Source organism: Capra hircus, chromosome 19 (assembly GCF_001704415.2).
Source record: "Capra hircus breed San Clemente chromosome 19, ASM170441v1, whole genome shotgun sequence".
In the NCBI taxonomy this organism is placed as follows: Eukaryota; Metazoa; Chordata; class Mammalia; order Artiodactyla; family Bovidae; genus Capra; species Capra hircus.
The window spans coordinates 51,665,878-51,680,330 of record NC_030826.1 but is presented as its reverse complement, the minus strand read 5'-3'; the positions used below and the strand labels follow the sequence as shown (position 1 = coordinate 51,680,330).

Here is a 14,453-nt window from a genome sequence, read left to right as displayed (position 1 = left end):
TGCTGGGAGAGGACTCATTCTGATAATCAGTTTGGGAAGGTGAGCTGGCTTATCACTTCTCACTCTTTTGGCTAAGGTCAAGTGCAGAAAGGTGGCCTGGCTGCAGCAAGAGGTTGAGAGATTGGCATTAAGGAGCCAGAGAAAGGCTGAGAGCCGGAGCCCTACTGGAGAGGCAGTGGTGGTGGCTGGAGCTGATGCAGTGAAGATGTGAGAGGAGGTCCCAGGTGATATTCTGGAAAGGGAGTGACATTTGGGATAGACGGCGCTGTTAGGGTTTAAAGGATGAAGACTGACTCCTGGGTTTCAGGCGTGAGCATCTGGATGGGTACCATCATGAGATGGGGAAGCCATGGGCAAAACCAACAGATCAAGCAAACATATGCCCATGTGTTCATAGCCACAGGACTCACAACAGCCAAAAGGTGGGAACAACCCAGGGTCCACAAAACATATGAATGAATAAACACAACGTGGCCCATCCACATGATGGGACATACTTTAGCCATTATGATGTGTGAAAGAAGCCAGACCTCCAAGGTCACATGCGTATGATTCCACTGATGTGAAGTGTCCCAGATAGGCAAGTCCATAGAGACAAGATGACACCACCCTTATGGCAGAAAGCAAAGAAGAACTAAAGAGCCTCTTGATGAAAGTGAAAATGGAGAGTGAAAAAGTTGGCTTAGAGCTCAACATTCAGAAAACGAAGATCATGGCATCCAGTCCCATCACTTCATGGGAAATAAATGTGGAAACAGTGGAAACAGTGTCAAACTTTATTTTGGGGGGCTCCAAAATCACTGCAGATGGTGACTGCAGCCATGAAATTAAAAGATGTTTGCTTCTTGGAAGAAAAGTTATGACCAACCTAGTTCAATCTAGTCTGTTAGTCATGTCCGACTCTTTGTGACCCCATGAACTGCATATTAACCTAGACAGCATATTAAAAAGCAGAGACATTACTTTGCCAACAAAGGTCTGTCTAGTCAAAGCTATGGTTTTTCCAGTAGTCATGTATGGATGTGAGAATTGGAAGGACTGATGCTGAAGCTGAAACTCCAGTACTTGGGCCACATGATGCGAAGAACTGACTCTTTTGAAAAGACCCTGATGCTGGGAAAGATTGAAGACGGGAGGAGAAGGGGACGACAGAGGATGAGATGGTTGGATGGCATCACCGACTCAATGGACATGAGTTTGAATAAACTCCGGGAGCTGGTGATGGCCAGGGAGGCCTGGCGTGCTGCAATTCATGGGGTTGCAAATAGTTGGACACAACTGAGCGACTGAACTGAACTGAACAGAGACAGAAAGCAATGAGGGTAATGAGGGAGGAGCTGCTTAATGGACACAGGGGTTTTGGTTTGGTTTGTTTTGTTTTGTTTTGTTTTTGAGTGAAAAAATGTTTTAGAACTCAATAGAGGAGATGGTTGCAGAGCATTGTGAATGTACTAAATGCCACTAAACTGTTCACTTTATTTTTTTTCTTATTTATTTATTTTACAATATTGTATTGGTTTTGCCATACATCAACATGAATCCGCCACGGGTGTACATGTGTTCCCCATCCTGAACCCCCGTCCCACTTCCCTCCCAATACCATCCGTCTGGGTCATCCCAGTGCACCAGCCCCGAGCGTCCTGTATCATGCATTGAACCTGGACTAGCAATTTGTTTCACATATGATATTATACATGTTTCAATGCTATTCTCCCAAATCATCCTACCCTCTCCCTCTCCCTTAAAATGGTTAGTTTTATGCTATGTGAATTTCATCTCAATTAACAAACATTTAAAAAAAATATATCTGTGCTTGAGCCCAGAAGTTCTGAGCTGTAACACATTATGCCTATATAGTGTCCACACTAAATTTGGCATCAATATTGTGACCTCGAGAGCAGAGGACCACCTGGTTGCCTAAGGAGGGGTGAGTTGTCCTAGGTCAGAAACAGAGCAGGTCAAAACTCTCCTACTGATCAGTAGTGGGACTGCGCTTGTGAATAGCCATTGCACTCCAGCCTGGGCAATTTAGCATGACCCCACTCTAAGATTAAAAAAAAAAAAAGATTTTATTTCCTTGAGTTAAATCTGAGATGCCTAGGTATCCAGGGAGTTGTTAGGTAGGTAGTTGCATGTTCAAATGTGAGAAAGAAGCAGGGAATGAGCAGTGTCAGCTCTTCCTGTGGAAATTGCTGCTTCCTGATTTCCCCTGGCCCATGCTTTGATGCAGGTCAGGGTGGGGGTGAGGGGGTCCATGCTCCCACGCAGAGGCCTTTGAGCCACACCCAGCCCACCCCTAGATGCCTGCTCAGGTGGCCGGCTCACCTGTTGAAAACCTGTTTAGAATGCCTCAGTAGAAGTCCTGGGGTCAGGACTTCCCTGGTGGTCCAGTAGCTAAGCCTTCACACTCCCAGTGCAGGGGCCTGGGTTTGATCCCTGGTCAGGCAATTGGGTCCCACACACAGCCATAAAAATCTCTTGAGCCACAAGTAAGACTTGGTACAGCCAAAACCACAAAAGCCCTGGGGTCCTCCTGAGCGTTAGCTTGAAGAGCAAGGAGGCATCTCTTCCCCCCACTTATGATGCCCTTGTCATCCATTTGGCTGCTACCCATGCAGGGTACCGGGCTGGAGGTTCCCATCTTAAACCTGAACCCTTGTCCTTGGGTGCTCTGTGCTGTGAACTTGCACTTTATTCTTACGGGGCCTTTCCTGTAGCACCTGGCTCTAGCATCTCCATTCCAAGGCAAACCCAGAACACCCCCCACAACTCCCTACATTCTGAGAGTAAGGTGACCCCCAGAGGCCCTCCACAGAGCTACCAGGACATTCACAATGTCCATCTGTTTCTCACTCTGTGCTCCTTTCTTGATTGCTGCCCTGGGCCCTGCTCACCAGGTGGGGCTTTCCTGGTGCCTCCCAGCCCTTTGGAATTCCTCTGGAGATGCTCTTCCCACTGAACCAGGTCACCAAAGTGCCACCTGGTTGACCCCAGAAGTATGGACCCAGCTAGGGTCTCATGTCATACAGAATAACTATCAGTCGAATCCTGATGACTCTGTGGTGACTAAAAAAGGGCTTTTGCCTTTAGAAAGCTCACAGTCCTTGGGGACCTGGGGCTTCCTCAACTCTGTTCTTGTAACTTGAGGAATTTCTGTTTTTAACAGGTTTAACAAGGCTTTCATTCAGTTCAGTCGCTCAGTCGTGTCCGACTCTGCGACCCCATGAATTGCAGCATGTCCATCACCAACTCCCGGAGTTCACTCAAACTCACGTCCATCGAGTCGGTGATGCCATCCAGCCATCTCATCCTCTGTTGTCCCCTTTTCCTCCTGCCCCCAATCCCTCCCGGCATCAGAATCTTTTCCAATGAGTCAACTCTTCGCACGAGGTGGCCAAAGTACTGGAGTTTCAGCTTTAGCATCATTCCTTCCAAAGAATACCCAGGACTGGTTGGATCTCCTTGCAGTCCAAGGGACTCTCAAGAAGGCTTTAGCCACCTTAATACCATCGGCTGGCTGCCTCTTTTACTTGGAACGACAACATTTTGACATTTTTTAATAGCTATCTAGAATTTTCTGTGCACCAGGGATGGAGAGAAGTGCTTTCCCACCATGAGCAGGAGCCACTGCTGTTTTTCTCCACTGGAAAAATAAAAAAGTTGAGACTTAGGGGTTTAAATAGCCTGGCCCAGAGGTTAGCTGATGTGCAGCAGGGTTGGGACTCTGATCCAAGAACTTGTGTCCTTGTCTGAGGTCAGATTTGTGTTCTTACCTGCTCTGCCCTGAGCTGCTGCAGTCCCAGCTCTCATACTCGCCAGGAGGAGGAGTCTTGGGTTCTGATTGCTGTCCCTCCATCAGTTAGCTGTGTGACCTTGGGAACCTGCCGAGTCAGGAGGATGATCCTCAAGATCCTTCTTACTCATATAGGCCCTGGAACTATGGTTGTCCCTTCTTTCTTGTCTATCATCTGCTTCAGTGTGAACCAGGCACCCGATGTTTATTTATTCACCCAACCTATAGTCATGAACCATCATGCAGAGTGAGGACACAGCAGAAAACAAGAAAGGAAAGAATTATTGTCCTCTGGGTCAGGCTTGTCATAGAGAGTCAGGCAAAAAGCAGATAAATAATTAGAATATATAATATGTCAGGGAGCAGTGAGGCCAATAGAGAAAAATGAAACAGGGAAATGGGGAGGGGAGGTAGTATGGGAAGTCCATGATTTTAAACAGAGTGGCTGGAAAGCCCTCTCTGGGAAGGTGGCCCTTGAGCGAAGTCCTGAAAGAGGTGAAAGAAAGAGCACTGCAGGCCAAAGGAATAGCAGGTGCAGAGGCCCTGGGGCTGACATGTGCCTGGAGCCATCCAAGACTAGCAAGGAGGTCCCATACAAGGCGCAGGTGAAAGCTAATGAGAATAGCAAGCACCAGGAAATCAGGGCCTAGCATGTGGGGCGGGGTGAGGACTTGAGGATTGGAAATTTGAGCAAAGGAAGTGATATAACCTGACTCATCCTCTAGCAACACAGGAGGCTCTGCCGGCTGTGTTGAGAACTCACTATGAGGGGCATGGAGAAAGCAGCTAGGAGGTCACTGCAGCCGTCCTGGTAGGCACCGATCAGATCACAGCAGTACAAATGGCAAGAGTGATCAGATTCTGGATACATCTTAACATAGAAGAACCAAGACTTTCATTTAAATCTAAGTAGTAAGTATCCAGGTTGATTTTAGATGGATCTATTGGGACTATCTAGATACTTCCCAGAATTGCTAATGTGAGTTTACCCTAAACTTCCTAGGATCTTTCTGGAGAATTATGGGCTGACTATTCATATATAAGATTCCATCTGCCCCAAGATTTTCCATCATCTTCTCAACCACCACCTCCTGTGGGTTGACTAGATGCACAGGCAGTTCTCGGAAGGTTCCTGTGGTTCTGGCAAAGGCAAACACACCCTTTATACCCATCCTCCCTGCTGTGGGAACGTATTGGAGTTTCAGTGATGCGTGGAGGCTTGAGTGAGGTGCTGCTTCTGTAGGCAGGGCCCAGACAGATGCACCTGTCAAACCTGCTCGTCTGCTGCTGCTGCTGCTCAGGAGAGACTGTAGCCGGTCAGCTATCGCTTCTCAGGGACGACGAAGGCAAGTGTACAGAGTCTACCTCTAGGAGAGCAGGTCAGCATACCCAGGGAGGGTGGGCAGGACAGGCATGGGGTCCAAGAGCTGTTTGTGGAGCAGGGGGGAATGGGAAGCAGTAGGGGGAATGGGAAGGGCTGGCTTCCTCCTTGCAAGGCATGGACGTGTGCCAGGTGTGAGGACAAGAGGAGAAATCAGCTCGTCACATTTTGTTTGGTTAAATTACTTAAACACCTTCTGGCTGCTAAGTACTACCTAAGACAGTACAGGCCATGCTGGATGAAAGAAGTGTTCTGTTTAGTACTCTTATCTCGGCATCATTGCCCAGGATGAAAGAAAAGGAAGGTTTCTAAGTTCAGGTGTAAACTAAGACCAGGTCTTCCATCGTTGCTCAGTGGTAAAGAATCCTCCTGCCAATGCAGGAGATGCAGGTTCAATCTTTGGGTCAGGAAGATCCCCTGGAGAAGGAAATGGCAATCCACTCCAGTAGTCTTACCTGGGAAATCCCATGGACAGAGGAACCTGGCAAGCAACAGTCCATGGGGTCATAAAAGAGTTGGACACGACTCAGCAGTTAAACAGCAACAACAATAAAATAAGACCAACTGCTTCCTGTTGGTGGTAAGGGCAAAGCCAGACATTTACAATGATGCTTTGGTGCGGGATGTTAGCTGAGGGGTGCAAGGGAGCACCCCATTTGTGTTTGGCGACCTTCTGCCTCACTCACCATGTTTGTGGGTCATCAATTCCCTTAAGCTTCCTCTAACCTACTCCCCCTATTCTGGAGTCCTGCATGTGCCTCTGTGTACGTGTATATGTGTGTGTACATGTATGTGCTCACTGCTCCTTCTCCCCTACTTCACAGGCAGGCAAAAATCTGTGCCCTGGGCTATGAGAAGAATATTGACATGGGGAAATAGGAGGACCCACATCTTAGAGGCTTAGGGTTCTTATGATTTAAGACTCCCTCTGGAATTACTATAGGGTTAAAAGAGGATTTTATAGAGTTTAAACTCTCCTTAAGGATCTCTGGGCTAAATTTCCTTTACTGTTAGAACTAACCCCTATTTACACTGAAGCTAAGTTGCCAGGAAACTCCCACCTTTTAAATTCCCGTTTGGGAACCTGTCTTAAGCGGCTTCACTGCATGAAGCAAGGACTAGCATGGCTCCTACTCAATTATATCTACTTATACACACACCCTGGGGTGGTTGACAGGTCCCAGGAGTCAGGAGCAGTTGCTTGAGGTTTAGAGAGTCCCAGAGAGGTCTGTCTGCAGCTGTCCTGGTAAGGCAGGTTGTCGCTTGAACCGGCCCTGATTTTCCGAGTTCCCTTTGGTGGAAGTGGGATTCTGTAAACAGACAGACAGTCCTTGGGAGTCCTACAATACTATGGGCATGCAGGGGCAGGAGTGGCAGTTGAGCCAGAAGGCGCTCCCAGGACAGGAGCGTGTCACCCACTATGACCCAGCCTTGGGAAGGCTTCCCAGCGAGTCCCTGTCAACAGGGCATCCATGGAGACCTGGGTATCTGGAGCTCCCAGAGTTTGAGTTGCAATCTGGAGAGGCAACCCCTGCCCCGGGCCCCAACCCTTGGCGACTATATCATATAATATCAGGCAGCACACCAGGGTGTAGTTGGCTAAAAATAGAAGTCAGTATTCCATGAGCCCAAGTTTTTTGGTCACTGTCTCCTTGGAGCTAGCTAATCCAGGCCATTAACTCCAATCAAAGGAGGGCATTTAGGGTCATTGTTCAGGGCTGGTGTATTTATTTCTCATGTTTTTGAACCTTCAGGCTCAGGCTCGATTTATATTAAGACGGATATTTTATAAGAAATTTGTGGGGAAACTCAGGATTTTATAAATGTGCCCTGCTCTTCTTTATGAAGTGCAGGTTAAGAAATCCTGTTTTGGGGTTAAGAAGCAGTTTCCTTTCCCACTGATGCAGAACTGGGCCAACCAAGTATTCTTTCCCCATGTTCCTGCCTTTTCCAGAAGTTACTTCAGCCAGCGCTTGTCATCCTGGTCTGCTCCCATTCTCTCTGTGCCCGGCACGCAAGGGTTGGCTCTTCCTCCTAGAACTGAGGGAAAGCAAAAGAGGGGATGCCTCTGCTGGTCTCTGATCACTGGTCACCTGAATTGCGTCATTTTGAGAGAGAAAGGGGGAGGTGCCATGAATAATCACGTTTAGGCAAGAAGTGTCCCAGGTGCTCTGGGGCTGATGGGCACCTTAACTGTGATAATTTCCTTCTCTATTTGATCAACTGAATTGATAATTTTCTGAAACAATGAGTTTATGGTTTTTATTGAACCTAGGCTCACTCATTCTATAAAGTTTAATCAATTAAAAAAAAACTGATTTCCTAAAATTCTACCACCACAAATAGCATCAGTGAATAGCATTCCAAAATCCACCTGCTCTCTTTCTCTGTCCCTTTCTGTGTTTCTATGTTTCTGTCTCTCTCTTTGTATTTCTCTCTCTCCGTCTTTCTCTCCTACACATTCGAGTACGCATACATGCGCGTACACACACACACACACACACACACACACACACACACACACACACCCCAAATGAGAGAAAGCTGGACAGATTAGATGGATGGATGAATTAAAATATAGATTGAGGGACTGCTAGAGAGACTGACACGCTGACATCATTCCATAAACATGAGACCATGTCACACATTTTTTTAATGTGGACCATTTTTAAAGTGTTTATTGAATTTGCTACAATATTGCTTCTGTTTTATGTTTTGGTTTTTTGGCCATGAGGCATGTGGGATCTTAGCTTCCTGACCAGGAATTGAACCTGAACCTGTTGCATTAGAAGGCAAAATCCTAACCACTGAACCACCAGGGTAGTCCTCACCTGTTTTAAAAGCAAAATTTTAGCTTTACTTACATTTAAGATTATGGTTGAATTGCTAAATGCAGTATAAACGTTTTAAGAACCATTACTTCTTTAAAAATTCCCGCTAAAGTTAAGAGATTACGAAAACCATGACAAGGTAGAGACTTTATTTAAAATCTACATGCTTCCGTGGAGATGCGGTTCTGTCGCTGGCAGTCCTGAGACTCTTAGCACCACTTCATCCATTTTGGGGCTCATCTGATATTCTGATATTTCTCAAAACTTTGGGGAGAAACTTGTTTACCTTTCCATTGTATGTATTTTGTGGCTGCAGGTTTTTTGTTGTTGTTCTTGTTTGTTTGTTTACATTTTTTGACTCATTTTGCAAGGCTCTGAAAGAGAGACTCTGAGTTTCTTCATTCAGCACCTTTCCCGTTTGGACTGGTTCTACGTGTGGAATCTGACCCAGAGCCTTTGGACTGGACACGGTGAGAGCTGCAGCACTCACGAGGTTGTCATCTGAAAAGGCACAAGGGGAACCCCTTGCCTAGGCACCTTGGCACCCATGTAACACAGTCCTGGTGGTAGTGGGGTTGACTGAGGGGAACGGGAGGCTGGACTGAGCCAGTGTAGGGGTGGAATGGGGGGGGGCTTCCTAGGTGGTAAAGAATCTGCCAATGCTGCCAATGCAGGAGATGCAAGAGACACAGCTTTGATCTCTGGGTCAGGAAGATTCCCCGGAGGAGAGCATGGCAACCTGCTCCAGTATTCTTGCCTGGGAAATCCCATGGACAGAGCAGCCTGTTGGGCTACAGTCCATGGGGTCACAATGAGTTGGACATGACTAAAGCGACTAAGCATGCACACACACGGGTGGAACAGAGGATGCCGGCAGGGAACACAATCGGCCGAGGGCAGAAGCACTCTGCTGTATCGGGGCCTCCGGGGCAGGGGATGGGAGCTTGGCTGGGGGCGCAGGGCTGTTGGGTGACTGCAGGCCCAACCTCCTTTGGCCAAGCACTAGGGCTGGGCACCTGATATATTATTGCTGCCACACCTCAAAAGGCCAAAAGACTATGGCCTTTTGAGGCAGGGCTGGATGGGGCTGGGAAGGACTGCTCCTGGAATTGATCCTCTGTCCTGGGTCCTTGGGTGGTTGACCAGTTAGAAGCCTGTCCTGGCCCCAAGTCACCAGTCTGGCAGCCATGGAGAAGGTGCGTCTCATTTGGCCCTTCATCTCTTGACAAGCCCACCCACCTCTAGGTGCCAAGAAGTGAATGCTTATTCCCCCAGCGACATCTAAAAGAGAACCTCACAGAAGGGCATTGATATCACAAGAGAATCACTTGGATGAGATAGGAATTTAGGCATAAATTACAGAATGGGGGCCTGGAGACCCCTTGATCATGCAAATCAGGGCCAGCTTCATGGATGTGACCTGTCCCTAGGACCCTGTGCTTTGTCTAATGCTCTGCTGTCACTGTCTAGAACTTCTGGAAACTTTTAAAACTAGGGGCCCATATTTTCATTTTTTACTGGGCTCTGTGGATTGCACAGCTGGTCCTGATGCAAGGTAGGTCATCCCGATTTGAAAGGCCGCACCAAAGAGATGCAGACTTCCACTGGGTAGAGATCCCAGGAGCTCATGAGCTTTCCATTCAAGTGTGTAGTTGACTGTTTGGACATGGCCGGGCACTCCAGGACTTGAGCCAGTTTCCAAATTCCCTTTGCGCTTATGTGTTAGTTTCCCAAGGCTTCCATAATAAATTACCACATTGCATGGCTTAAAATGACAGAAATGTATTTGCCCTGAGTTCTGAAAACCAGAAATCCAAAATCCAGGCGCCAGGAGGTCCAGACTCCATCTGAAGGTCTCAGGGAGAATCTGCTCGATGCCTTTCTCTGAGCCTCAGGTATTGCTTGCAATCCTTGGTGACCCTTGGCTTCTATGAGCATCACTCTGATCTCTGCCTTGGTGGTCACATGACTTCTTCCCGTAAGTCTGTCTCTGGATCGCTTCTCTTCTGATAAGGTCACTAAGTCATAAGGGATTCAAGGCCCCACCCGAACAAATTTATCTTGATCACATCTGCCATGATTTCCAAATGAAACCACATTCACAGGTACTGGGAGTGAGGACTTCAACATATAAAACCCTGATTCATGGACACAATTCAACCTATAAAACCCTGATTCCTAAGCATCCATCAGCTGTTCCCTGAAGAAACCAGGAATGAACCACCTAAGGGCAGGACTCCTATTCTTGGCTTGCTCCCTCTTCTTCCTCAACCAGTGAGATCCCCATGCCCCTTTCCCACCCACAACTGTCAGCAGATCCCTCCTTCTGAGTACAAGACTTAGGGGAAGGGTGTCAGTGGAGTCTGGCCCCATGGTGACAGAGACACACCGTGTGACTGTTGCACCTGCGCACTCTCCTTGGTCTCCTAGGGTTCAAAGCTCACTTTCCTTCTACAAGCCTGGTTCCAAGCCCCAAGGAAGCTTTTATAGTTCCTAAGCAAATGGTAGGGATCAAAGATCTGTCGAATTGTTTCCTGGAACAGTTTGCTTTTCTCCCTCCTTGCATTAGTCTTTGGTGCCGAAACTCAGTTTCTGTGCAAGTCATGTGGCTCAAGATAGATATGAGATCATCTTAGCACGGGTTTTCAGGCTTTTCTCGCCCAGCCCCGTCCTGCCGGCACCACACCTGGCCTCAGAGGGACCCGGGATCCCATCCCACCGCAAGGAGTGCCTGCAAAAACGAATTTGAGCAGTTTTTGGTGAGTCCTCGCTAAAGATGGGGCTCCTCGCATGGACTGTAGGGGGCTTTCCATGGGGATAGGACTCACCAGTGACCATCTCCTTGTTTTCTTAGTTTACAAGGGTTGATTTGCTGTAGTTTTCAAGCATTTTTCGTATATAGACCTCTTCAAGAGGTATTTGAAGGATTACCCTGGTGGTCCAGTGGTTAAAACTCTGAGTTTCCAAGCAGGGGGACAGGTTCAATCCCTGGTTGGGAAACTAAGATCCCATGTGTCGTGTGGTACAGCCAAAAGCTTTTTTTAAAATACAGGTATTTGACTTCAGCTGCTCCACCTTGCCATTCCAAATGAAAAGAACCAAATCATAGGAATTCTCAGGTCTGAGAGAAACTCTCCCGCCTGTGCTCAAGGTGACATACATGGACAGTCACTGTGGCACTGCGTGTGTTGGAGAAAAAGGTGAAACAACCTAAGGCCCATCCACTGGAGCACCAACTGTGGTTTCTTAGTGTAATTGAATTCAGTACACAGTTTTAAAATAGATCAAGCTGCATGTATCCATTTGATAAACCTCAAAAAACAGGCTGAGGGACTTCCTTGGCTATCCAGTGGTTAAGACTTGGGCTATCACTGCCATGGACCCGGATCTCTGGTGGGGGAACTAAGATCCCACAAGCCGCATGGTATGGCAAAAATAACAAAAAAATAAACAGGCTGAGTGTAGAGCCATGCCCAGTACCACACTGTTTATGGGGTTCCCGGGGGCACATGACAAGATGCCTTGTGTAGACACAGTCATATGCATCACGTGGTCCAGAAGTTACCTGCAAGAAGAGAGCGAGGGACAGGACCTGGAGACACCAGAACTGAGCTGTCTCTAACTGCGTGTCCTTAAAAAGGAGACCAGGTACAAAGTGTTAAGATGGGTTGAATCTGTGTGACTGGTATATGGATATTTTAAATAATTTGAAGGACTTTTTTTAGGATGCTTAAAACAGGCTGCAGGTTAAAAGCATCTTATTTAGATGGATCAGTGGGCTAGTGACTTTGTGCCAGGGCTGGAGGGAGGAGAGGGGCTCAGGTAGGGGCACACCTGTGGAGGTGACTCATTACAAAGCCAGGGAGCATCTGTGGCTGGCAGTCTGGGCAGGGGGTCCTCTGAGGTCCTCTTAACACAAGGCCTTGTTCTTGGATGTGATTGTGTCTCCCCTTTCCCCAATCATCCTTTCATGAGATATTAACCTTACAGATATACTGTCTGTTTATGTATATCTGTGCTTTATATGGGCTTCCCAGGTGGCGCTAGTGGTAAAGAACCTGCCTGCCAAAGCAAGAGACGTAAGAGACCTGGGTTCGATCCCTGGGTCGAAGGTCCCCTGTAGGAGGAAACGGCAACCCACTCTAGTACACAGAAGGGTAAGAATTTTTGCTCAAGAATCAATTTTTGACCCCTTGAGGGCTCTGTCACACCTATTAAGAATACATGTTCTAGATCCATCTGGTTTGTTTTGTCTTTTCAATGAGACAGATTTTTATTTTATTTTTTATTTATTTGGCTGTACCAGGACTTAGCTGTAGCATGCAGGATCTTTAGCTGTAGCATGTGGGATCTAGTTACCTGACCAGGGATTGAACCTGGGCCCCCTGCACTGGGAGCACAGAGTTTTAACCACTGAACCGCCAGGGAAAGCCCCATCCATCTGGTTTGTAATGTCACCCTCATTCAGTACACCCATTCCCCAGGCCAGGGGCAGCTTCCTGAGATTTAAAGGCAAATCCAGTCTCCTGAATCCAAAAGAAACCGCATTCTGCTTGCTCTGCTCCTGGTTGAGGGATTGACTTGATATCAACAATAAGGATGGACAGCATCCTCCTGCTGGTCACAGGACACCTGGGCCAGAGCGAGTGTCATGACCTCTCTGAATTGGTCATTTCCTCCCTACTGCTGACTTGGGGAAGAGGGTTTGGACGGAAAGACCTCCTGGACAGGAAGCTGTGTCTCTGACCCCAGCCCTCCGTGGCCACCCTTCCCATCCAGGGTGCTGAGGCCGGGCCATGGCGGAGCTGTGCCGCACGGACTCCTCGCTGACCTCCCTGGACGAGGAGGTGCTGTGGGAGATGATGGAGGACCACCGCTGCAGGATTGTACGCAGCATCTGCCCCAGTCGTCTCACCCCCTACCTGCGCCAGGCCAAGGTGCTGGACCAGCTGGACGAGGAGGAGGTGCTGCACAGCCCCAGGTTCAGCAACACAGCCATGAGAGTCGGTGAGGACCTGTGTCCCAGCCCACTGCAGAGCCGGCTTGGCGCAGGTGGTGCTGGAAAGGCCTGTGTGAGGGCAGGGAGTGCAGGACCTTGAGGTTACCTGAGGTCAAGTCATGGGACTGGGTTAGTGCCCCAGAAATGCCGCCACAGACGACCACAAACTGGGTGGCTTAAAACTGCAGAAACGTCTTCTTTCACACTGTGGAGGCCAAAAGCCTGAAATCAAGGTGTCAGAAGGGCTGAACTCCCTCTGAAAGCTCTAGGGGAGAAAACCTTTGCCTTTTTCTGCTTCTGGTGGCCCCAGCATCCTTGGTTTGTGGCTACATCACTGCAATCTCCGCCTCTATCATCACATGTCCTTCTTTCTGTCTTTTCCTTTTTTGTCTCTTATAAGAATGTTTGTGATTGGATTATGGCCTACCTGCATAACTCAGAAGGACATCCTCTTGAGATCCTTACCTTAATTACATCTGCAAAACCTTTTCTGAACAAGGTCCCACTGGCAGCTTCCAAGTGGACATAACTTTGGGGGCCACAACTCAACCCACTCCAGATGTCTCTGGAGCTGATTCTGATTGTCTGACTAGCTGTGTTTATTCATTCAAAAACAGGAAAGCTTCATCATATGAAGTTGTTAGGAGAATGGAATGAGTTACTCTTTATCAGATACTCATCTCAAAGCCTGGGCCTTCGAAAACAGGCAGTAAGTGGTAGCTATCAATGTGATACTATTCGTGCCTGTTGCCTAACGACCATTATAGGGGAGAAATTAATTCAAGCTAATTTAAGCTGAGAGGAATGGGATCTAGGTGGGCTTGGAAGGCCTGAGCCTCTCTAGGACCAGACCCTGGGCACTGCTATCTGCTTCTTCCCTCCCACCTGCTTTGTACATGTGTGTCTGCATGTGTCCACAACACACCTGGGAGAGGTCTGGAGAGCAACAGTTATCCTTTTGAGTCTTTTATTCTCAACTCTTAGCACTTGGGTTGTAGCAGTTCCTCAATAAATATCAGCCTGACCCCTTTCGAGTCTGACCACCATCATGGAAGTAGTAAATCGACCCTGGAAAACTGCTTTGACCTCCTGATTCCTAGATGTGCAAGGATGACCGCCACCCCACTGTACTCTGCTTCCTTCATGGGAAGCCCACCCAGTACCTGGCTAGCTAAGACTGTTCTCTCTCCCAAGGGTACTTGCTGGATTTGCTAAAGACTCGAGGCAAGAATGGGGCCGTTGCCTTCCTGGAGAGCCTGAAGTTCCACAACCCTGATATCTACACCCTAGTCACCGGGCTTCAGCCCAGCGTGGACTTCACAAACTTCAGTGGTAAGATCTGGGGATATAACCAGGGCTGAGGAGGTGTCCTTCCTTGACTGTAGGCTATTCCAAACTGGGCAGACATTCCTGTCCCTGTGCTCCAACCACACCCTCCAGACTGTGGGG

At 48.1% G+C, this 14,453-nt stretch overlaps 1 protein-coding gene across 4 annotated transcripts in view; it reads left to right on the top strand.

Annotated features, from left to right (window-relative positions):
- Positions 5,040–14,453, top strand: part of CARD14 (caspase recruitment domain family member 14) — a 29,063-nt gene continuing 19,649 nt past the window's right edge. For 2 of the 4 annotated variants that reach the window (XM_018063639.1, XM_018063637.1), the window contains exons 1-5: positions 5,040–5,172; positions 8,377–8,475; positions 10,575–10,764; positions 12,785–13,012; positions 14,199–14,336. In XM_018063639.1, coding sequence (XP_017919128.1) covers positions 12,802–13,012; positions 14,199–14,336 — 349 coding nt within the window. In that variant the 5' untranslated portion in view covers positions 5,040–5,172; positions 8,377–8,475; positions 10,575–10,764; positions 12,785–12,801. Of the gene's footprint in view, positions 5,173–8,376; positions 8,476–10,574; positions 10,765–12,114; positions 12,163–12,784; positions 13,013–14,198; positions 14,337–14,453 lie in introns of those variants that run through there. The other 2 variants (XM_013972522.2, XM_018063638.1) reach the window with 2 other exon arrangements.